Consider the following 22,888-nt stretch of genomic DNA (forward strand, 5'->3'; position numbering starts at 1 on the left):
AAATTGATTTGAATTAAGTTTATAGACACGTCTGTCTGTGGGCAGGAATGCCGCATATTTGAGCTTAATGTGGCATGTGGCATGTGGAATGGGGCGTGTCTGGTGGCATGTCTCCTTCGGATCCCTATTGTTTGTTTATCCTTCAGATGAGCGCCAATCGCACACGCCACTCGCAGGGCAACAATCAAAGGAAACGGGCGGGGCGGGGCAGGGCAGGGCAAGGCGTTGGATGCGTTTCGCATTTGCTAATGCACTCGATAATTGCATGATGTGCCCTGCATCAATGTCTGCTAAATTCCTGCGGGATGCCACCCGAGGAGGTCCCACGTGGAGTCGATTCCCTTCCATGTTGGCGCAATTAGGGCTCATTGTTGCTGTCAATATGAGAAATTAGATCTGTCAAGGTTTATGAAATACAAACAATGGATCTAGGGGGGGTACCTAATTGCATTGCGGCCGAGGTTTCCCTGCTCGCCGACTAGCCTTTGACTGTCGCGTCATTTGGAAAATAGGGCTCTGATTTAAGCGACATGTTTCGGCTAACATCTAGGAAAGTTTGATCAAAATTCAACAATGGAAACATGAGGCTCCCGATGAATCTGAGACTCGACCTTCCGCTGATGCGCCGGATATGTCCTCGGGTATACCAGGGCAGTCCGTCAGCGCCCCCTGGCCAGGCGAGGAGAGCGATCCGTGTGCTGGGGACGCAAACCCCGGCCAAGGCCCGCCAGACGTACGTAAATCCGGTGCCGGATCTGCAGAGGAGCAACGAGACGAATCACCTCAGCATACAGGTGGACGTTGTGCACAGCGTGGCGACGCCGGGGGAGGTGTCGCTGCCGGCCCTGATCTACTTCTACGGCCCGTGGAGTCTGTTGGCCAGCAAGCTGAGCCTGCTGAAGCTGAAAATTCTGCGCGACTGGGCCTTCTCGGAGGCCAAGTTCGTGGAGAACTCCAGCCATGGGGCGCTCATCATCACCGACTTCATCCGGCGCAAGCGGGCGCGCAATGTCGAGAGGTGCTCCACGCCCATGGGGTACAAGCAGATCAGCCACGACCTGATAGACGGCACCCACGACTGGCGGCTGCAGATGATGCGCTTCGAGCGCCGTCACATCCATCGCGTCATTCCGCTGAAAGTGCAGCTGCTGCAGCACTACGGCCACAAGTTTGCCTTCATCGACGTGGTCTACGTGGCGCTGCGTCGCAGCAACGACTTCAGCTCGTCCAAGGATCTCGAGGAGGTGTACAGTCTGATGCGGCAGAATGCTAACAACTCGTCGCTGGTCGCGGCCCATCCGCTCATCTTTGCCGAGATCTTTGTGCGCTTCCGGCGGGACTACTCCGTCAAACCTACGCGAATGGGCAACGTGCGGGAGAACAGTCGCTGCATGGGCCAGTGGCTGGTGTCCACCTACAAGATTCTGCAGTTCGACCTTATCGATCATCATCCCCAGTTTGATATTCCACTGACTGGTGGGCACACCGTCACTCCTCTGGTTACTCAATAAAACAGTTTGATCGGAGAATGGCTCCACTTGAAGGAGGACTGCCTTCCTGGAAGCTCTGCTGAAGACGGTGTCATAATCTGCGACGATAATGAGGCTTATCCTAAGCGGATGCACTCGAGAGTTCAAGGGGAAGTCCTGTCTGTTGTTTCCCTTTTCACCTTTGGCAGTCCCATGGGGAGCTCTACCTCTACCTCCTCTCCTCTTTGCTTCGCTTGCAACTCATGAACTGCTAAGCACCCTGATAGCCCCTGGGGATATTGAAAAATTTCCCACTCAAAATTTGTCATAATTTACCCAATTAATATTCGCCCGAAGATTCATGTCCCAACTAATGCCGCAATCACTATTTTTCAACTCGTTTCTGAACATTGCTTCCAAGTATTCCCATCCCGCATTCCCCCACGCTGTTCTGTTCCCCTGTTCCGCTTATCGGAACACGTTCTGGCGTGCACTGCAGCCTGTCAATAAGTAGAATTTATTATGCGCGTGAGTCCAGGCCAGCAGAAGACTTGGACGTGGACTTTTGTGGGTGCCACAGCCACCGCCACTGCCACCGTCTTGCATTGAAATTTAAAGCGTGCAAGTTTATGCTTTTAATTTTCCGCTCAATAAAATCCTGTGGCTTTCGCCTGCACAAATTACACTGTTGGGAGCCATTGCCTTCCACCACTTACCCTCATTACGATGCAATAATGAATTTCAGCAACATTTGCTGCAAGGTTATTGTCCCTTAATCAAAAGGGGGGCCATGGAGACTGCTGGTTCCTCCAAGGACTTTGATAATCGTGAAATGAATCCCTCTAGGGGGAGCATATAATTTGCACTTTTTAATATAAATTACCCAGACTTTTACACATTTTTCACTCCCCTTGCTCCGTCTTCTGAGCTCCTCCCCCATCGATATTCAAGTCGAGACCAATCTAGTCCTTGGGACGGGCACAACAAAAATGTTGTGTCAGTGCAAAACGTTTCCACACTCCGCTCTGAGTGATAGTTATTTTCGTTTGAAATGTAACAACAATTACTGCGGAGCGTGTTGGCTGCAAGACTTGGAATTATTTTCAAAATTGCCCTGTCACGTAAGCGGCGAAAACAAAGGCGGCAGCAAGCCACCTCCTAGTTAAAACTTTCCTGACACAAACAAAACCCAACAAGGATGTGCGAGCCGAGGCAACGAACCACGAACTTGGGACACACTTTCCGAAGAGTCGAGCGAATGGCCAGCTAGAGGAGATGCCCGTGGCAAGGACCTGCTGCAATGACAATTTTGTTTTCAACTCGAGATTCGGGACACTGACCGCCGCTGTAATGGGCAACAAAACAAATGACGACGCCATTGACAGGACACGGGCGGAGGGCCATGGGCGCCTGCCCCACATGACCAGAGCTAGAGCCAGAGCCACTCTCCAAAGGAAGAAGGATTCGCATGCCGATGACAATGACTTTTTAAATTGTTTCACAAAAGTGTCCGTTTTGGTCAGAAAGTTTCAGTTCGTAGCACCAGCTGCTCCTCCAAATAAATGAGGAAAGATTCTTTCTTCTTTCACAGAGAAAGTGCGATTCCACTTGGTTAACATCATCATTATCGTTATCATTATCATTATCAACAGGGACACGATTACACGGCGACGTTACGTGATAATGAGTATGAACAGGCGAAATCAGACTTTATGACTTCATTCGAGTCCCGCCCCGCCCCGTCCCGTCCCGTCCCGTCCCGTCCCGTCCCATCCCTCTCCATTACCACTATCGCAGGCAAGCAAGCGAATGTTTGACTGTCTGGCTGCCTGGCACCCCCACGCGACGCTTGTGCAGGTGTGGCAGCCACACCACAGACTCCGACTCGCGACTCCATCTCCAGCACAGCATTGACTGCTGGGCGGTTTCCCGCCCATCACCTGTGTCTGTGTCGTGTCCGCTAAAGTGCATTTGATGCTGCCGCCATCAGGTACCAGGTTCCAGGTCCAGGCTTCGACATCACTGCAGACACAATTAAATAGACATTCACTAGCTTTGATAGCGCCATTTGGCTGGGTTGGCACCCAAATGGATAGCTCCCCAGCGAGCAATTTGTGGAGCCCTAGAGGAGGTTGACTCTAGCACTCATACTCATAGTGGATCCAGACCGTATCCCTATCCCTGGCATACACTCGTGTGTATGCATATCTTATCTGTAAGGCAAACACATTTTTCATGCTTCTTGTTTGTTGAAATTTTAGCTGGAAACTAATTTCCCAAGTCGTCATGCAACTCGACTCAATTTGAATTGATAAAGTGCATTTGAATGCCAGAAGTAAACAATTTGGGATGCAAATTGGGGGAAGTAGCATGCGAGTGGGAGATAGCGAGAGAACGAGAGAGCGAGGGTTGCTCCAGCCATAGAGGGGCATCTCAATCGGATATGCGAGACACAACTGATGTTTCACGGATTTATTTGAGTTTCAGTGACAATTCTTAAAAGAAAAGTTACCTGCCACCTACCCCCCTGATGAGAACTTTATAATTACACCCCGCTGACAGCATCCTATCCTCCGTATGCAAGGGAGCAGCATCCGTAAGGGAGTCCTGCCACGCACCCACTCACCCACTCACCCACTCACCCACTCACCCACTCACCCATCAATGCGTATGCATAAAACTTTTGCCGCACTTCCTTCTGGGATAAGTATGGAAAATATTTAAAAGAAAAGTTTCGACTTGGAAAAACACTCGAACAGCTGACGACAAACGAAGGGAGGAGCAGGAGGAGGAGGAGGAGAAGGAGCGGAAGGGAGCTGGCGCCAGACTCTGGAGGAAATAATTTTCAATTTTCTCGTTAAAAACATTGCAAACATTTCAGTTTTCTCCTTTCTTTTCTTATTTTTTTTTATTAGAAGAAGTGCGAGCGCTTTTCAAAAACTGCAACGTTTTGAAACATTTTTTAATGAGCACTTCAGCGGCATGTGGACGGAGAAGAAAATTATTTTACTTTTTCCACTCGCACTGGGGCCGATGAAAAATTACTTTCATTTTAATTAGGAACTGCCTCAAAGAGCAAAGTGCAAAAAGACGAAAAATTAAATTAAAAACACTTTCGTGCATTTAAGCAAATAAAGAGAGCGAACACGGACACACACGCACACACACACACACACACACACACACACACCTTCGCACAGAGGAAAAGCGCGGATGCATGCGGCAGGCATGTGTGTGTGTGTGTGTGTGGGTGGGATTTTCCCTGTGTGCTGCTTGTTTTTTTTGTGTGTGTGTTTCCCCGTGTACGTGCCGAGCGGAGTTTTATTTTTTAATTAAGCTGTTTACATTTAGTCGTAATGTCCTTGCCGCGTCCCTTTATACGTACGGGTATGGGTCGTGGGAGCATAGGTGCCAAGAGTAGTTTGTTCTCCCTCTGTGTACTGTGCTCTGTGCTCTGTTCTTCCAGCGACTAAGAAAAACAGCAGCCGCACCTTTGTGGGTCAAGTGAGCAGCCGGGCTCTTGCGGCTGTCGGCGCCACAATTAAAAATGTGCAAACTTGCATTATTAAAAAGAATTTCGCGACACTTCTTGGCCAAGCGAAACTGACCCGGCCCAAAAGCGGAGACACAAAAACTAAACCCGAAGGACAGCGATGAAATCTAGCCTTTGGTTTGCACCAAAAAAATAATAAAAATGGCAATTAATGGCTCACATTTTCGGAATCCACAAAGTAAATTGGAAACCATTCGACGGCCATTGGCAACCACAGCCATGCGATTTTAATACATTTAAAAACAATTTGATTAATGGGTGGACATGAAACCAAACCAAGCGAAACGAAATGAAAATCGACCTAATTTGAGCGCTAAATGTTTCGCATCCCTTGGAAAAAATATAGATTAAAAAAAAAAGAATTAATTAAAGGAGGGAAAAGTCAATTAATTGCAACGTTTTTGGTTCATTAATGCAATTCGCATATTTTCAGGGATGTAGCCTATGGGGCACACACAAACACACACACACATTGAATTCAATTAATTAAAATGTTTTTCTGCGAGGCACGGTACCCGTAATTGGCTTCAGGTGCAACAGTGGCTGGTACGAATGAATTTACTACCTCCGCCACTGCCAAAACATGTGCCTCGCGGGCATCGATCAAGGGTCGCTATGGAAATCCTCATTGAAGGCCCATTGCATAGCCCCAATGCCCCCAAAGGGAAAGTGTTCTAGCTCTAACAGCTAAATGATTTAAAATAAAAACATTTTTAATGCACGGAATGGAGCACCGACCACTAGACCATTGCCAGTGCATGTAGAACTGTACTCGCCTTGCCTCAAGCCTCTGGTGCCTCCTACTTATCCTGATGAATGCTCTCTATTGAAATGCGGCAAGCGACGATCTGTAATTGAGGCAGCTAGAAGCTAGAAGCTTCTGATTAGTGCCGCATGGCTCGCATTGGTGCGCGCTCCTCATCAGCAATGGACAAAGGGCCTGGCCATGTGGCCGAAACAAATTCCCGCGCTTTGTGCAGGAAATTGGCAAAAAGCCTTGGCCAACCAGTGCGTAGGCAAAGCGGCAACAAAATGCCGCCTGCGGCCACGCATCGCTTGCAACGGCAGGAGCAGGAGCAGAAGCAGCCGGGTTGGGGGCAGACAGACACATTAGCAGTTCCTCTGGTCATTACGACTTTTGTGCTATTTGCCATGGCACACATCCCTCTCTTGTTCAGGCGCGTGCCTGGTGCGTCTCTTGTCGTGTTTGGCCAACAATCAAAGCACATTTTCCATTGTTTGCCGTCGAATGGCAATGCGGCATCACGTTCCGCTCCGCTCTGCTCCGTTCCGTTTCAGCTACTAATCCTACCAACTTTCTTGCCTTCTTGCAGAACATGTCGACAAAGGACAAAGGAAAGGCAGACCAGATACTGGGTAATTCCATGGTCAAGGGAGTGCATCGAGTACAAGGACATTAAGCAGGCCAGGTGCCCAGTTCTCTGAAGCCAATAGATCGACGAGGAACTCTCCACTCGGAAACGAGGTGTCAAAAGCATTACGACCATTTCTTTGTGGTAGATCAATCATCAAAATTTACGAGAACCGGTGGTCCCAAAGTGTGTTGGCCATAAAATGGTCCCGGAAGGCGGGGAAACTAATTAGACGGATATCAAATACGGATTAATGGCTTTCCAAGTGCCATAAAATCGAAGGCGCAACAATTAGCCGGGGCGGCCATAGGATATGTGCCAGCGGCAGTGGAATGCGAGCGAATATGTTGTGTCAACCATTAAAACCGAATCGGAGTCTGGTATCTGGGGGTCTGAGGGTCTGGGGGTCCTTCACTGCGGGAGAGTCGTTGCAATGCAAAGTAAAGTCGTTAAAACCTACAAAAGTTGTCTGCTGATGGAAAAGTTTTCCCTCGAAGCTGAAGGACGGATAACTTTGTTTTATGACTGTACATTGGGCGTAGAATTGCTTTCCATTTAAAAAATTTTAATCTAGCCCATAAATAAGCAGCCATTTCATTAGATCCGCATCCTCATGTGTTGCCAAGACACCCGTCTCCGTGACGGACAAAGTTTTTAATCTAATGCATCATCATCGTAAAAATCGTAGAGTCTGTTGTTAGTTGTTGGCTGTGAAAATAGTTGCCCCTGCTTGTGTTTGAGTTTGATTCTCGAGGATTGCCGCCGCGGACTGGCTGTCCTACTTTGATTCTCGAGGATTTCCGCCGCGGACTGGCTGTCCGACTTTGATTCTCGAGGATTGCCGCCGCGGACTGGCTGTCAGACCGACACAACTTGACCCCATAAGCAACTGGGGCGCAAAAGTTTTTAAGTTTTCGTTCTGCAGCCCAAACTTTGAACTTTGCTGGGGTCCAGGTTCAGGTTCAGGCCCTGGTCCAGAGCTAATCCGTTTTGCGGGCCTTTTTCAATTAAAATTAATTAAATGCAGAGCGCGCGCGCGGTCGCAAATGTCAAAACAGTTTTCGTGGAGACATGGGCACCGTCAATTAGGTGCCCTGTCAAATTCCCCGTACGGCTTTGAGAGGTCTGGGACAGGTCCGCGACAGATGATGAACAACTCGATGGAAGGACGTGGTGCATGACAAAAGTTTCCCCCTCAATGCTGGAGGGGGGAGCTGGCTCCTTGGGCCGCCTTAAGCTGAGCTTAAAAGTTGTCCTCGCAACAAAACAAAACCTGAGAGCAGGCAGTAAGCAGTAAAACAACGGATTTTAAGGATTTTAAAACAATAATACCAAGCGGCGGCAGTGGAATAAAATGTATGCCGTAAAAGGGCTTGTTCTCTTTTATTTTCGTAATGCAAAAAGCTTAAGAAAATTTGTAAGATTCGGAAACATTCTCAGATGTATTCTGCAGCATGCTTACAAAATGGTTTATTTTTTATTTCAGAGCTGCCACTTTAAGAACCCTTTGCACGGCGCTTCCCCCCTCCACTAATTATGACTCGAAATTAAATTTAATCCTAATCTGCTCCCCCGCATCGCGGGCACAATTTCCACTCAACAAACTCAAGTTTGTTGCTCCTGCGCGCCCTTGACTGGGCGTCATCTTAGTCATTAAAACAGGTTCGCGCTAAACTCTCAAGTAAATTTCCCCGGCACTCCACTGGCGGACAGCTAGCTGCTTTAGTTGCCCTCTAATAAACTGGCAACGGGTATTTTTAACAAGTTGTTGCCAGAGTGCACAGCACTGAAGCTGGGCTGTAATTAACGTGGGACAGATGATGGCAGAGAGGAGCCGGTGCCGGTGCTGGTGCTGGTGCTGTTGCCATCCATTCCCCTTGCCATAGAACAGATTTTGCATATCAGATTGCTGCTGCCGGCTCCAGTTTGGACCCTGCCTTGTGATTTAATAATCAGCGCAGGCAGCACAAACTATCCAGAACCAACAAACAGAAGGGCAGATTCGGTGGGAGCTCCGAAATGGGGAGCACTCTTTCAGTGGAGATTATTCCTCTGCTAGCAATGGGACATGCATGTGCATTCATGAAGGTCTCTAGCCTCCGCTGGTAGATCTTGTGGTCTGGTGTTGCAGCTTCTCTCGAAAGGGTATCCCTTATCCCCCATCAAATGAACGCCTCCTCCTCCTGCCATTTAAAAGGGCAGAGAATAGAAAACTGCAGGCGCGAATGGAGCCGCGTGCAAAAATGAATTGTGCGAGACGATGCTGCGCTGCGGTGGCAACTCCGAGGCCGAGGCCGAGGCCACTTGCAGCTGGCAATTTGCATAAATTTAGACCAGTGACACATGGCGGTGGAACAGAGATAGAGAGAGTGGCGCAGAGCGAGAAAGAAAGCATTGGAAATACTTTGCAAAGGTATCCAGACCCCACACCCGATCTGGGGGACTCAAACAGTTTAGCAAACATTTCCAATTGGCGTTTAATTAGCGGCTAATCCGCTTGCCACAGCCTGGGCACTGGGCAGTAGGCAGTAGGTAGTAGGTGTGGGGGCGTGGCGTGGCGTGGCTTGGCATGGCTCTGGGCCAAGCTGCTTTCTCTTTTTTTCCTCAGTCCGCTTTTGGGTTGATTTGCGAGTCTCCACAGGTGCCAATGGCGTTCCTGATGTGGATGCTGGGCGGAGATGGAGCTCTGGACGGGTAAAAGTCCAATTAAAATGTCGTGTATCTCTGTGGTGGCGCCACGCTGCAGTTGGACTCCCACGCGGAGTCCAATGCCAATGCCTCTGCTCCCTGTGTGAAATGGTAATGTGATTGGCCTTGCCACTGCTGATTGCTCATTAGAGCGGAACATTCAGCGGAATCGGAATAGATGAGGACTTGAACTACTCGCACAAACGGATGCGGATGTCGATCGGATTGGATTGCTCTGTAAGGGGGAAATACTCTACTCTAGAAACCTTTGAATCTCCCATATCCTTGGGATTTCAATCATCGAAAATCATTCCCATGACACATATTTTCCCCATATTTATAAGTTTGATAAAATTTTCGTTTACATTACACATCCATGGCACTGGAGGGCATATGCGGCGTCGATCGATGGCCCTTCATGAGGCGCTTCGACCACTTGCAGACCGAGTGGCAGAAGGAGCAGGTGCGGGAAGCCACCAGCAACTTTGAGAATCCCTACGCCCTGATGGCGCCACCCTTCGAAGATGTAAGAGCGCGAGGCAACCAATCCAGAAGACTAATCCATTCCCTGTCCCTCTAGCCGGTGGAGAATTTACCCAAAATTCTGGCCCACTGTGGGGTTAAGATGGACTTTGCCCACGGCACAACCACCCTGGGATTCAGGTACCAGGGCGGGGTGGTGCTCTGCGCGGACTCGAGGGCCACTTCGGGACAGTACATCGGATCGCAGACGATGAAGAAGATCGTCGAGCTGAACGACTACATGCTGGGGACCCTGGCCGGCGGAGCGGCCGACTGTGTCTACTGGGACCGAGTGCTGGCCCGGGACAGTCGGCTGCACGAGCTGCGCTTCAAGCGGCGCCTCTCCGTGGACGCGGCGGCGCGGATGATCGTCAACATCTCCGCCGAATACAAGGGCATGGGCCTGGTCATGGGCATGATGCTGGCCGGCTACGACGACGAGGGCCCCAAGCTCATCTACGTGGACTCGGAGGGGATGCGCTGCCACGGCAATGTCTTTGCGGTGGGCAGCGGCTCGCCCTACGCCCTGGGCGTCCTGGACACGGGCCACCGCTTCACAATGACCGACCAGGAGGCCTTCGATCTGGCCAGGCGTGCCATCTACCATGCCACCAGCAAGGACGCCTACTCGGGCGGAATTGTCCGGCTGTACCACATCAACGAGAAGGGCTGGCGCAACGTGTCCAATACGGACTGCTCGGAGCTCTACAATGTCTACTGCAAGGATGATCACTCGTGCGATGATGCCGGACTGGGTGATGCGGGCTGCTGTATCCACGAAGTTCCCTGCGCGAGTGGCTGCCAGCAAAAGAAGGAGGTGCCGGAGAACGAGGTCTCGGTGCAGGTGGCAGCCGTCACCCAAGAGGGGAACTAAGCCCATATTTTCCTGTGTACGAGGGCCTTTGTGTATTCCTGATTCTGGATACTTGATTAGATTACCCCATACATATGTATAGATGGTATTGTTTTTGGTGGTTCTGCGGATGTTGTCTGTTCTCCGAATCCAGTTTCTGTTCCGCCATCAAATGCATGAAGTCATTTCAAAGTTGCTCCTTTAGGCAGGATGTTGGCCCCCCTCTCCGCCTTTGCTCCTTCGCACGAGCAACTTTCGCTCGCTAAAGCAACTTTTTCTATAAATCAAAATAATAACTTCTAAGCTCCGAATGACTTCCCCTAAATGGGCGTTGCACACACACACACCCATAGAAACACACAGATACAGTGCTAGAGCGAGAGAGAGTGAACGAAATGTTGCACTCTGTGTCTTTCGGTTGTCATCAACAAATGTTGCAGATGCTAAAAGCAGAAGGACCCTGGTGTGCCCAACCGGAAGGGGCGCCACCGCAGACATTAGCAAGCGTATGGGGGGGGGGAGGGGTTCCCCTGGACGGAAGCATGCGATAAATTTAATAAATTACAAACCAAATCCGCAAATTTGTTGAATTCCAAAAAATATAAACCAAAAAGGCGCCAAATTACTCTCAAAGAGGGAGAAGAGAGAGAAGAGCGAGCGAGCTAGAGGGACGGATAGTGGGGTGGCGAAATGGTGGCCACATTTGCACGGCGCTCGGCGAACATGTGAGCGTCACCAAATGCTGCAGCACGTGTTTGGAGCAGCAGAAGGAGCCGTGGTGGCCACATGAAAGAGGAGGACCAGTAGCTGAAGAGCCACCAAGCGAAGGACGAGCACGAGGATAAGAAGGAGGCGGAGGAGCAGTCGGCCAGGCCAGAAGGCGGTTGTGGGAAAAAGTTTTACTGTAAATTGCTTTTAATCTAATGAACGTCGCCATCAGCAGCAGTATGGCGGGGACAGCCAGGAATAGTCAGGATATGGGGGGATAGTGAGGATAGTGGGGGCAAGGTGACCCCAAAGGCACCGAGACTCATTTTTCCTCTGTGGTGTCATTAGAAAATTACTTAAAGCCAAAGTCGTGCGGCGGCCCATGCAGAGATCTGTGCGAGTGCTGTGTGAATTTATAGAGCATTCAACATGGGGATTGGTGGATGGTGGAACCATCGATTACAACGGGATTACTTTGGGATCTATCTATGAGCACGTGTTGATAACTTCCGTTTCTATACCATTCTACACTACTATTTCTCTCTCCTCTCTCTCTTAAAATTTGCATAAAATAATATTGTACACACAATGCAAAAATTTGTATTTTCTAGCGTTGTTGGCATATTAATTGCCGCTATTACTTTCCACTAAATTAGCCATTAAAACAGAAATTAAATGCCCATCCATCGGTCCAACCATCCATCTGTGGTACTCCCTACTCCATCTTCTAAAATGTACCTTCCACCTAACCGGCTCGCCAGCGATAACAAAACAGCAAAAAACTATAATTTAAATTAATTTGCAAAACAACAAGTGCAATTACAGCAGCAACAACAAATTACTGCACCTGCCCTGCTGATTCACAGAGAGAGAAAAGTGTCACGATCACAGGCAACAAATTCAATGCAAAAACGAGGGGGAACGTTGTGAGTTGCTGCGGACACCGCAACTCTACGGTTATACCCGATACTAAGTCAGTATGGCTCTCCTCCGGCAGACGCCGCTAATATTTAACGACACGACAAAGAGTGCGTGCGAGAGAGACAGAAAATCAGTCTGAGCGTGACGTCGGGCGCTGCGTAGCCAGTGCAAATTGATTTGCTCCTTTTGGCTATGAAAATGATCTGATCTGATCCAGATTCAGCAACCTGATAGATATGGTTATTATCTATGATTCTGCGTTTTTAGTTTTCTCAAATCTGCAATATTGTGGATGCAACAGATTTTCGTCCTTTGTGGGGGCGGATGGGGGTGGGGCGAAATTCTGAGATATACGTTTTATAGTGACATCTTAAAGGAGTGTGTGTACCAAATTTGGTTACTCTAGCCTTAATAGTCTCTGAGATTTGTGGTTGCCTCAGATTTTCGTCCTTTGCGGGGGCGGAAGGGGGTGTGGCGAAATTTGGACAGGAAACGGTCAAGGTCCGATATCACAGGAGTGTGGATACCAAATTTGGTTGCTCTGGCTTTTATAGGTTCTGAGATCCTTGAACTCATATTTTGCTATTGGCAAAACCGACCATGAAACCTGTGTGTTAGAGTGAGACAGAGCGAGAAAGAGTGAAATTGTTTTCGTGATTCTGGCTGTAATAATTATACGATCTGGTTCAGATTTTGCACTCTAGAAGATATAGTCATCTTCTACGATTCTGCGTTTTTAGTTTTCTCGTATCGTCAAAATTGTGGATGCCACAGATTTTCGCCCTTTGTGGGGGCGGAAGTGGGCGGGGCAAAGTTTTGAAATATTTTTGGAGCAGTGACATATCACAGAAGTCTGGATCCAAAACATCGTTGCTCTAGCTCTTATAGTCTTTGAGCATTAGGCGCTGAAGGGGACGGACAGACGGACAGACGGACGGACGGACAGACGGACAGACAGACATGACTCAATCGACTCGGCTATTGATGCTGATCAAGAATATATATACTTTATGGGGTCGGAAACGATTCCTTCTGGACGTTACACACATCCACTTTTACCACAAATCTAATATACCCCAATACTCATTTTGAGTATCGGGTATAATTACATTGAAAATTGGAACATAATGAGCTCATGGGCCCACAGCGACACCACATTCCGCGAAGTAACTTTATGAAGGTGTTTCTTTCAGTGTACCCCAGCGATTGTTGGTGCTGATTCTACGTGTGTTTCTGTTGCCATTCCACTTTTGTCAACGAGCTCAAATTCAATGAAATTTCACACTTTGTCGTTAAAAGCGCGCCGCCAACCAAAGGTAGGCCCCGAACAGTCACTGGGGGGTGTAGGGGGCATGGGGCAGGGCCGTTAGCTGTCGGGGCATAAGGATGGAAATATGCAAATGGATTTTGCCAAGCGAATGGAACGCCGGTGACGGAGGGATCCCAGAGAGGTGCAACGGCCGTCAGAGTCTGCCAGAGTGTTTGACAAGCAAGCGTGACTGTTGCGGCGGGAGCGTCGAGGAGATGCAACTGCTGTTGTTGCATGTACAATGATGATGATGATGTTGCTGCTGCTGCTGGCACGGCACGGCGGCAACACTTGGCCAAGGCATCGCTCATGACAGAAGAAGCGGCTGAGGCTGAGGCTGGGGCAGGGATGCCCAGGGACACAATTGGCCACGGCACCGCCCATAGAGAGGCATGCTTATGAGACAACGGATGTGGCAGCAGCGTTGCCGGCTCTGGCATTTTCATTAACACAGAGTCGCGGCAATGTGGCAGAAGAAAGATGACAACGGCAACAACGGCAAGAACAGCAGCAGAGGCAGCATCAGAAACAAATTCAAATGCTGTGCCAGCATCAGCAGCAGCCTTATTAGGAGCAACATGCAACAGTAACATCTTTTCCGCCATGCGGCTGCCAGAGGAGTTCCAGCGTCAACTGCACTTCCAATTTATCAGCTCTGGGCCTTAACCACTCCCAGCAACATGGGCAACAGCCAAGCACAGATTGCATTGCCATTTATTGCCACCTTTAGTCGCAAATTTACTGAACTTCATGGAAACTTGTTTGCCGTCGAGGAACCAACAAAAAGCAATTGTGGAAATAGGTTATCAAAAGCTGGTCAATCGTTGAACCGTCGATGCCAGCAGGATCCGGGACTTGGAGGATGGGAAAGCCGTGGGTTTCATTATCAAATCTTCAGAAGCCGAGCTTAAAGTTCAAAACTGTACATCGAAATACATATACAGAATTTAGTAGAACCTATTCCATAGTATTCAACAGAAGGGTGAGGATTCCGTAGCACTGGTGGAGTATCTAAGAGGAGAGATATGCAGATAGATTTATTACGCGGACTTCCAGTTCTTCAACCAAACTCACGGCCATGTAGTTTTTCATATTGAAGGCAGGAAAGGGATTGGCTCTCATTATCAGCGGATTTTGGGATCGCATAATTACAACGCGTAGATCCTTATGGACTGCCTTCGAAGCAATATTCGGATCGTAAGCCTCGTAGGCAGCATCGGCCACTTCCAGCGACTCCTGCGACATTACATCCCCGAATTTCGTCCACATCGACAAATGACCCAAGGCCAAGATCATTAAAACTATAAACTGGCCTGCCACCTTGGGGTCGTGCCTGGCCATCATTGCCTCAAAGACCGACAGGGAGACCAGCAAGAAGTTGACGATCATTTGCATGATTAAAGGGCCGTGGAATACCTCATTGCACCGATCCAACAGACTGAAAAAGGAATACTTTAGTGGACTTATAACCCAGGTGTTGCACAGATTCAAACTTAATTATCTTCTGATGATATTTGACCAGACGATTGATCTCCCATCGCAGCAGATCCTCGTCTCCATCGCAGAACTGGTGGAGCTGCCGAAGTTCAACGCACAGGACACTCAACGCAGTCGTCAGCTGGGAATAAATGGCCACTGACATCCCTTCGATGGAGATGAGCCACATGAGAAAGTAGGCAGAGTCGAAACGTGAACGGATGCTTCGAAGGATCGTGCCAGTGAAACGGAAAGGCTGCATGGAACGGTAGCGACAGTTCTGTCCAGAGGGGCGTGGTAACCAATAGCAGGACGAAGACTACCATGAAAGCCAGCCAAACAATTTGCATTCCGATGACAATCAGATAATGCAAACGTTTTGCCGATCGAACACCTGCAGCAGCCGGGCCCGCTCTCTCCCAACGGTAGCAATCCTCGAGGCCGTCGATTACCTCGTCCACGTTATCGGCATACAGCAGGAAATATATCAGCTTGAAATATATGAAAAACGACTGAAAATAAAGAATTTTGAGAAGTTATGTTTGTAAACAGAAAAGACTCAGTGCGAACCGCTATTATGAAGGCAAGATCCCGACCCCATTCCACAATGTTGTCCAGGGATTCGAAAATGGCATAAGTCACTGAGCCGAAAAATATCGTCGCCTTAATCATAACGAACAGATGCCAGTTCCTTCGACCGGGTCGGCTGCTTTCCTCCGAGTTCGGGTAATATCCAATAGCTCTACAAAGAGATTATCAGACCCACATCATCATAATGACATTTTATACAGACTTTAGCTGATCTCGGTTTAGGTATGGCACTGTGTGCTCGGGACACTCATCCGGCCTCCGATAAACCATCCTGATCGCGATATACGGCTTCAAGAAACTCTTTCCTTTATCGCTCAGACTGAATCCGACCCGTTCGACCATCTTCAAGTTCGTATAACCGTACAGTACTAGTTGTTCCCAATGAATGCGACTTTGAAGGCGTACAGATACGAGTACATTTGTTAATGGCTATGGTCAATGGCAGGGGCCTGGCGAGAATTTCACAGCTGCTTCTTAGGGCGGTGGTCCGACCAGTCTGGAGAAATTAAATTAAAGACATTTGCAATTATTGGCGAAAAGGAATGCCCTGGCAAGCAAGAGACTAAAGATGTTTTAATGCCCGATACCCAAAGAGTATAGGGGTATATTCGGTTTTTGGCTGGAAGTGGATGCGTGTAACGATCAGAAGGAATCGTTTCCGACCCCGTAAAGTATATATATTTTTGATCAGCGTTAATAGCCGAGTCGATATAGCCATATCTGTCTGTCCGTCCGTCCTATAAGAGCTGGAGCAACCAAATTTGGAATCCAGAATCCCGTCATATCTCATTAAATCATTTTTTCAAAATTTTGCCACGCCCCCACGAAAATCTAAGGCATGTATAATTTTGAAAATACGAAAAACGGAGAATCATAAATAATGACCAGATCTACCAGGCTGCTAAATCTGAATCAGATCGGATCATTATAGCCGGAAAGAACAAATGAATTTTCAATGGCTTACTCATTCTCTCTCTCACACTCTTCCAACTGCAGTGTGAGCCCCCTGGCGAAGTGAAGCGAGATAAACGGCTGGTGTCTGCGCTTTAATCGTGAATGATAAGTGCCTTGTGAAATTCGCCACTAATATGACTGATACAATATGGTATTTAACCCAAGTATGTGAATTCAAGGGTATATGCCCTACGTCACGGTAAAGTTAGCTTCCTTCCGGGTTATATTATTCAATATTTAATTTATAAATTACTTTACTTCTAAGTGTACCAGGGTGAAAGAACAATGTGTGTGATATGTGTGTCCATTTAACTCTACGATTGGAACAACCAGACCAGCGATTATTAGGCTCGGCGGCAGTGCCATATGTAAAATTTTCTTCATTGTCTTGGGCCGTTCTAGTTGGCATTGCTAAGGAAAATTTCCACACCTTCGGGAGGTGTTTTCAAGGCCGTACCCAGGACTTCTCTATGGGGGGTTTTGTTCGTTTCTCTTAAACTGGGCTGTCACCAGTTCGATACAGAAAAGACATACCAAAAACATACATATATCTTTAGCTATCACTGATTCATGATCAGTCGTTGTTTATAGCCAAGTCTTCACTGTTCTTAACCTATTAAATAAGCGTCCCACAGTAGCATTTGTCCTCCAAGTAGGGATTTGACTTTGCAACCACAATCCAAACACTCGAACTATCGACTCGAGCGGCCATGTGCTCTGCAGAGACTTCCTCATATCTAAACGGATTCTTTCGTATCGTTTCTTTTTTTGGAGATAATTCTTAGCAGTCCATCGGGACTCTCAGTCGGCAGTCCAGTTTGGAAAGCCCATTGGTACACCCATATTTTCAAGTGGTCCTTGTGCCAACGGTAGAACAGCCATAAAATGCAGCCGCGATCGATTTAGTTGATATCGATATACTATCGACCAAAAGAAGAGCAAAGCTCACCAGCGCGGGGTATGTTTAATGTGGGAATCGGTGATACACATGCGAGCATAAGTGAAATATAAGCTTGTTCAGAAGTGCAAGATTATTCTAGTCCAAGGTATTCATCAGAAGCGTGAGGATTCCGTAGCACTGGTTGAGTATCTGGAAGAATAGTTATGAGGGTGCTACCAGAGCTACCATTCAAGTGTTCTTCCATTAAACTCACGGCCTTGTAGTTAGTCATATTAAAAGTGGGAAAGGGAGTAGCTCTCATGATCAATGGCTCCTGGGCACGCATAATTATAAAGCGAATATTCCAATAGATTTTCTTGGACCCAACACTTGAGTCGTATGCCTCGTATGCAGCCTCGGCCACTTCCAGCGACTCCTGCGACATCATGTCCCCGAATTTCGTCCACATTGACAGGTGACCCAAGGCCAAGATCATTAGAAGTATGAACTGGCCTGCCACCTTGGGGTCGTGCCTGGCCATCATTGCCTCGAAGACCGACAGGGAGACCAGCAAGAAGTTGACGATCATTTGCATGATTAAAGGACCGTGGAATACCTCATTGCATCGATCCACAAGTCTGAAAAAGGGATACTTTAGTGGACGTACAGGTGTTGCACAGATCCTACTTGATTATCTTCTGATGATATTTGACCAGACGATGGATTTCCCATCGCAGCAGATCCTCGTCTCCATCGCAGAACTGGTGGAGGTGCCGAAGCTCAACGCACAGGACACTCAACGCAGTCGTCAGCTGGGAGTAAATGGACACGGACATGCACTCGGTAACGGTTAGCCACGTGAGGTAGTACAGAATGTCGAAAGATTGTGATAAGTAGATGAGAATGTGCATTCTCGGATGCCTCAAAGAATCGTGCAAGTGAAACGGATAGGCTGCATGGAGCGGCAACTCCTGTTGTGTCCAAAATGGCGTCGAAATTAATAGCACTATAAAAATGATCATGGAAACCACCCAAATTATTTGCATTCCAATGACAATCAGATAATGCAAACGTTTTGCCGATCGCACTCCTGCAGCAGCCGGGCCCGCTCTCTCCCAACGGTAGCACTCCTCGAGGCCGTTGATTACCTCGTCCACGTTATCGGCATACAGCAGGAAATATATCAGCTTGAAATATATGAAAAACGACTGAAAATAAAGAATTTTGAGAAGTTATGTTTGTAAACAGAAAAGACTCAGTGCAAACCGCTATTATAAAGGCGAGATCCCGTCCCAATTCCACAATGTCGTCCAGGGATTCAAAAGCGGCGTATAATATTGAGCTGTAAAATATAGTACCCTTGACCAAAAGAAACACATGGAAGGACCTTTGGCCAGGCACGATGTTTTGCGTAGAGTTCGGGTAATATCCCGTGCTTCTGTAATCCGAATCTGGTTAGCATTATGTACAAGATACCGATTTTATACGGACATAAGCTGTTCCCGGTTTAGGTATGGCACTGTGTGCTCCGGACACTTCCCCGGGGTCCTATAAACCCTCCTGAACGGGGCATACGGCTTCATGAATCTCTTCCATTTCTTGCTCAGACGAAGTCCGACCCGTTCTCCAGATGGTTCGACCATCTTCCAGTCCGTACAAAGCGTACCGTACTGGCTGTGCGGAATGAATGAGCCACGAAAGGGGCTTCTTGGAGGACGTCAAGGTACGCCCGCTAGTGGGCCATTAAAAATGTTCCCTCTCGCAATTGATTGCCGAGAATTTCACAGCTGCTTGTTAGGGTCTCCAGGGAAAAATACCTCCGAATGGTCTTTAAAAATACAATTATTGGCACACTTGCACGTGATCCTCTCCACTTAATGATTGGAATAATGAGTCAAGTGATTATCGAGCTCGGAACATTGAAAGGCACACATACTCGTACACACACACTTCTCTTTGAATGTCTGTGTCTCTGCCTTTGGTAAGGGATATGAAACCAAACCGATTTGGTAGGATTGTTAATTTAATAATTTTTCTTCGGTATATTTTTCTACAATTTTGGCTTTCAAAACTCGGGAAAAGTCGAAATAAATTCCTTAGGACCAGATGTATTGTATCTTAAGATATGCGAAAAAAAGAAGCACTACCTCTGAGAAAAAACGGAAAAAATTATCAAACATTTTGAAGGCCCCAAATCGATCATAAAAAGTCAAGTGGGTTCACAGTAGGCACATATGTGGTGTTGCATAGTGTTATGAGTGAACTATTAAATGGTTACCAAATTTGCATCTAAATGCACACGATGTCATGATGTAAACCCAAGATCAGCTCTAGCCCCACAAGTGATGTACATCGCTGCCCTAGCCTCGGCTCACAACGTTCCCTTCCCGCTCGAATGGTATGAGTTTTACATAACGGTCTAAATTTCGTCGAAAGCTGATTTCTGTTTAATTATGGGTGATGGCACTGACTGTAAAATTTCTGTTTCGCATTTTTCTTACGCTCTGGATATCTGGGAAAATTAGAATTTCTGAAGAAAATTCATCGGGAAATTATATAATCCTTTGGTGAAAAATCCAATTAATAAAGAAGTGCCTTGGGTGCATTCACTACCAAGGGGCGAACCACACCATGAGCACTGAACCACAGCGAATAAGCATTTGTTCGACTGAAAGTCAGTGTGCAATATGTACATATGTACATAGGGTTTACTTTAGGATTTGAGCAACAAGAATAGCGATTATTATGCTCGGCGGCAGTACCATATGTTATGTGCAATTTGCTTCATTGTCTTGGGACGTTTCGATACACTATCGACCAAAATAAGAGCAAAGATTACCAGGGAGGGGTGTGTTTATAGTGAGCATAAGTGAATTATAAGCTTATTCAGAAGGGCAAGATTATTCTAGTCCAAAGTATTCAGCAGAAGCGTGAGGATTCCATAGCACTGGTTGAGTATCTGGAAGAATAGTTATGAGGGTGCTACCAGAGCTACCATTCAAGTGTTCTTCCATTAAACTCACGGCCTTGTAGTTAATCATATTAAAAGTGGGAAAGGGAGTAGCTCTCATGATCAATGGTTCCTGGGCACGCAACATTATAAGGCGAATATGGCAATCGATTTTCTTGGACCCAACATTTGGGTCGTAGGCCTCGTATGCAGCCTCGGCCACTTCCAGCGACTCCTGCGACATCATGTCCCCGAATTTCGTCCACATTGACAGGTGACCCAAGGCCAAGATCATTAGAAGTATGAACTGGCCTGCCACCTTGGGGTCGTGCCTGGCCATCATTGCCTCGAAGACCGACAGGGAGACCAGCAAGAAGTTGACGATCATTTGCATGATTAAAGGACCGTGGAATACCTCATTGCTTCGATCCACCAGACTGAAATAGGGACATCTATAGTAGACGTCAATTGTATCACTTATTTGTACCTGATAATCTTCTGATGATATTTGACCAGACGATTGATCTCCCATCGCAGCAGATCCTCGTCTCCATCGCAGAGCTGGTGAAGATGCCGAAGCTCAACGCACAGGACATTCAATCCAGTCGTTAGCTGCGAATAAATAGAGATCGATAGCCCTTCGGTAGAGACGAGCCCCGTTAGGAAGTACAGAATGCTCCAAGAATGTGATATGTATATGAGGATGTGTGTCACGGGGTGCTTTGATGAATCGTGTAAGTGGAAAGGGTAGGAAACATGCAACGGAAGGTCCTGCTGTGTCCAGAGGGGCGTGGTAACCAATAGCAGGACGAAGACGACCATGGAAAACGCCCAAATTATTTGCATCCCGATGACAATCAGATAATGCAAGCGTTTTGCCGATCGCACTCCTGCAGCAGCCGGGCCCGCTCTCTCCCAATGGTAGCACTCCTCGAGGCCATCGATTACCTCGTCCACGTTATCGGCATACAGCAGGAAATATATAAACTTGAAATAGATAAAAAACGACTGAAAATAAAGAACTTTGAGAAGCTATGTTTGTAAGCAGAAAAGATTCAGTGCGAACCGCTATTATGAAGGCGAGATCCCGACCCCATTCCACAAGGTCGTCCAGGGAGTCGAATATTCCATAGCATTGGGAGCAGAAAAACATCGTTATCTGAGAGAAAATAAACAGAAACCAGGTCCTGCGGCCGGGAATCCGTCTTTCCTCCGAGTTCGGGTAGTATCCCATGGCTCTAAAAAGCGAATCTGGTTATCATTATGTACAAAATACCGTCTTAATATCGACTTTAGCTGTGCTCGGCACTGGTGTGGCACTGTGTGCTCGGGACTCTCATCCGGACTCCTATAAACCGTCACGAATGTCATGTAAAGCTTCATGAAGCTCTTCCATTTCTCGCCCAGGCCAAGTCCGACCCGTTCTCTAGGCAGTTCGAACATCTGCAAGTCCGTGTAAACCGTACCGTACTGGCCGTGGAGACCGAATGACACTTTGCAGTCAGACATTGCCTTTCACAGGCGTCAAGTATTGTAAGTATAACACAATGTAATCGTATGGGAATGTGTTCTCTGGCGAGAATTTGCCAGCTGCTCCTTGGTGCCGGGGAATAATAACTTTAAATAGGCTTTGGTTTTGTAATTATTGGCGAATAATCCGCTTAAGGATTGCAGAAATGAGCTAAGGCTCGGCGGCAGTGCCCTGTGAAGCATTTTCCTTTAGTGTCTTGGCCGGTTTTCGTTCTAGTTTGCCGGCCAGGCTGTCATTTAAAGGCAAGTCCTCATTAATTTTAATAATTTTAAATCAAATTAAAATTTTATCAAAGGTCTCAATTGAAAGATTCTTGAGAGGGGGTGACTGGATATTACGATTCGTTGTCTCAATCCACAAAAACAAAGGCCCTTCTATCTTTATCCCTTAGCCCGTTTAGTCCTTTTCTCGGCAATTGCATTTCATGTAGCGACAAGAGCTCATCGCAGGCATTTTTGTGCAAATCCTAGCGATTTCAATGAATAATATTATTAATGGATGTAGCCAGGGGGCGGCAAGACTGGAACGAGAGAGGAGGCCTTGCTTGTCAGCGCGGGAGGCACATGACAGTCGCGTTGACAGCCAACAAGAATGGCAAGGAAGAGGACAGCTGTGGAACGACTTCTCCGAGCTCAGAGCCAAGTAAGCCGTTCTCTCGTTCCCCATTTCCCATTTCCCATTTCCCATGGACCGTGGAATCCCCCTCGCGACACACTTCATTCATTTTCTTTTCAATTTCAATTCCCGTCAAGACTGCAGTACCTCCTCCTCCAACATATTACGCCTCCATCAGCAGCGTCATCATCTTTGCAATGGAGCTGCACAGCCACCCATCCACCCATCGTCCGGTAATGAAATTTTACCCATTGTCTCCCCGTTTGGCTCTTTGGCAATTTTCAGATTTCTCTTTGCCAGCGATTCTGGAACTGACAATCGGTTGGGATATCGCTGGCACTTCAGGGAAATGACCGAGAGAGATTGTCGAGAGAGAGATAATAGCGAATAGATCCTAGATCCCCTTTGGAAAATGTTCCCGGAGTCCCAAGATTTTGCATCCCAGAACGACCCGACAGAATACGAGTGCTTATGCCTCTCTCTCCCTCTCGCTCT

At 47.5% G+C, this 22,888-nt stretch overlaps 4 protein-coding genes and 1 pseudogene across 4 annotated transcripts; 2 read left to right on the forward strand and 3 right to left on the reverse strand.

Annotated features, from left to right (window-relative positions):
• The first annotated feature begins 522 nt into the window (after positions 1 to 522).
• Positions 523 to 1,546, forward strand: LOC6590316. Its single transcript, XM_002015825.2, has one exon. It carries the CDS (start codon positions 582 to 584, stop codon positions 1,509 to 1,511), a length of 930 nt encoding a protein of 309 aa, XP_002015861.1. The 5' UTR covers positions 523 to 581; the 3' UTR covers positions 1,512 to 1,546.
• Positions 1,547 to 9,414: 7,868 nt separating this feature from the next.
• LOC6590317 (proteasome subunit beta type-5) lies at positions 9,415 to 10,560 on the forward strand. The gene is made up of 2 exons (XM_026986170.1): positions 9,415 to 9,609; positions 9,664 to 10,560. Exons 1-2 carry the CDS (start codon positions 9,460 to 9,462, stop codon positions 10,477 to 10,479), a joined length of 966 nt encoding a protein of 321 aa, XP_026841971.1. The 5' UTR covers positions 9,415 to 9,459; the 3' UTR covers positions 10,480 to 10,560.
• A 3,593-nt stretch (positions 10,561 to 14,153) lies between these two features.
• LOC6590318 lies at positions 14,154 to 15,805 on the reverse strand (annotated as a pseudogene).
• A 1,574-nt stretch (positions 15,806 to 17,379) lies between these two features.
• LOC6590319 (putative odorant receptor 65c) lies at positions 17,380 to 18,940 on the reverse strand. Its single transcript, XM_026985315.1, has 5 exons — positions 18,789 to 18,940; positions 18,564 to 18,735; positions 17,985 to 18,505; positions 17,572 to 17,935; positions 17,380 to 17,507 (listed from the first exon to the last, which is right to left on the reverse strand). The coding sequence occupies exons 1-5, from the start codon at positions 18,938 to 18,940 to the stop codon at positions 17,454 to 17,456; spliced, it is 1,263 nt and encodes a 420-aa protein (XP_026841116.1). The 3' UTR covers positions 17,380 to 17,453.
• A 1,069-nt stretch (positions 18,941 to 20,009) lies between these two features.
• Positions 20,010 to 21,707, reverse strand: LOC6590320 (putative odorant receptor 65c). The gene is made up of 5 exons (XM_026985314.1): positions 21,539 to 21,707; positions 21,314 to 21,485; positions 20,735 to 21,255; positions 20,321 to 20,684; positions 20,010 to 20,256 (listed from the first exon to the last, which is right to left on the reverse strand). Exons 1-5 carry the CDS (start codon positions 21,688 to 21,690, stop codon positions 20,203 to 20,205), a joined length of 1,263 nt encoding a protein of 420 aa, XP_026841115.1. The 5' UTR covers positions 21,691 to 21,707; the 3' UTR covers positions 20,010 to 20,202.
• Positions 21,708 to 22,888: the final 1,181 nt, after the last annotated feature.

The sequence above is a fragment of the Drosophila persimilis genome, unplaced genomic scaffold, assembly GCF_003286085.1.
Source record: "Drosophila persimilis strain 14011-0111.01,24,50 unplaced genomic scaffold, DperRS2 tig00000002-arrow-pilon, whole genome shotgun sequence".
In the NCBI taxonomy this organism is placed as follows: Eukaryota; Metazoa; Arthropoda; class Insecta; order Diptera; family Drosophilidae; genus Drosophila; species Drosophila persimilis.

Bases quoted from the DNA above. Each gene is read 5' to 3' on its own strand.
- LOC6590316 (XM_002015825.2), top strand. From the start codon at position 582: ATGAGGCTCCCGATGAATCTGAGACTCGACCTTCCGCTGATGCGCCGG.
- LOC6590317 (XM_026986170.1), top strand. From the start codon at position 9,460: ATGGCACTGGAGGGCATATGCGGCGTCGATCGATGGCCCTTCATGAGG. The intron at 9,610-9,663 runs GTAAGAGCGCGA...CTGTCCCTCTAG, and splicing joins TGGCGCCACCCTTCGAAGAT to CCGGTGGAGAATTTACCCAA.
- LOC6590319 (XM_026985315.1), bottom strand. From the start codon at position 18,940: ATGGTCGAACCATCTGGAGAACGGGTCGGACTTCGTCTGAGCAAGAAA. The intron at 18,736-18,788 runs GTCCGTATAAAA...TTCGGATTACAG, and splicing joins CTAAACCGGGAACAGCTTAT to AAGCACGGGATATTACCCGA. The intron at 18,506-18,563 runs GTTTGCACTGAG...CTTTATTTTCAG, and splicing joins ATCTCGCCTTTATAATAGCG to TCGTTTTTCATATATTTCAA.
- LOC6590320 (XM_026985314.1), bottom strand. From the start codon at position 21,690: ATGTTCGAACTGCCTAGAGAACGGGTCGGACTTGGCCTGGGCGAGAAA. The intron at 21,256-21,313 runs GTTCGCACTGAA...CTTTATTTTCAG, and splicing joins ATCTCGCCTTCATAATAGCG to TCGTTTTTTATCTATTTCAA. The intron at 20,685-20,734 runs GTACAAATAAGT...TCCCTATTTCAG, and splicing joins TATCATCAGAAGATTATCAG to TCTGGTGGATCGAAGCAATG.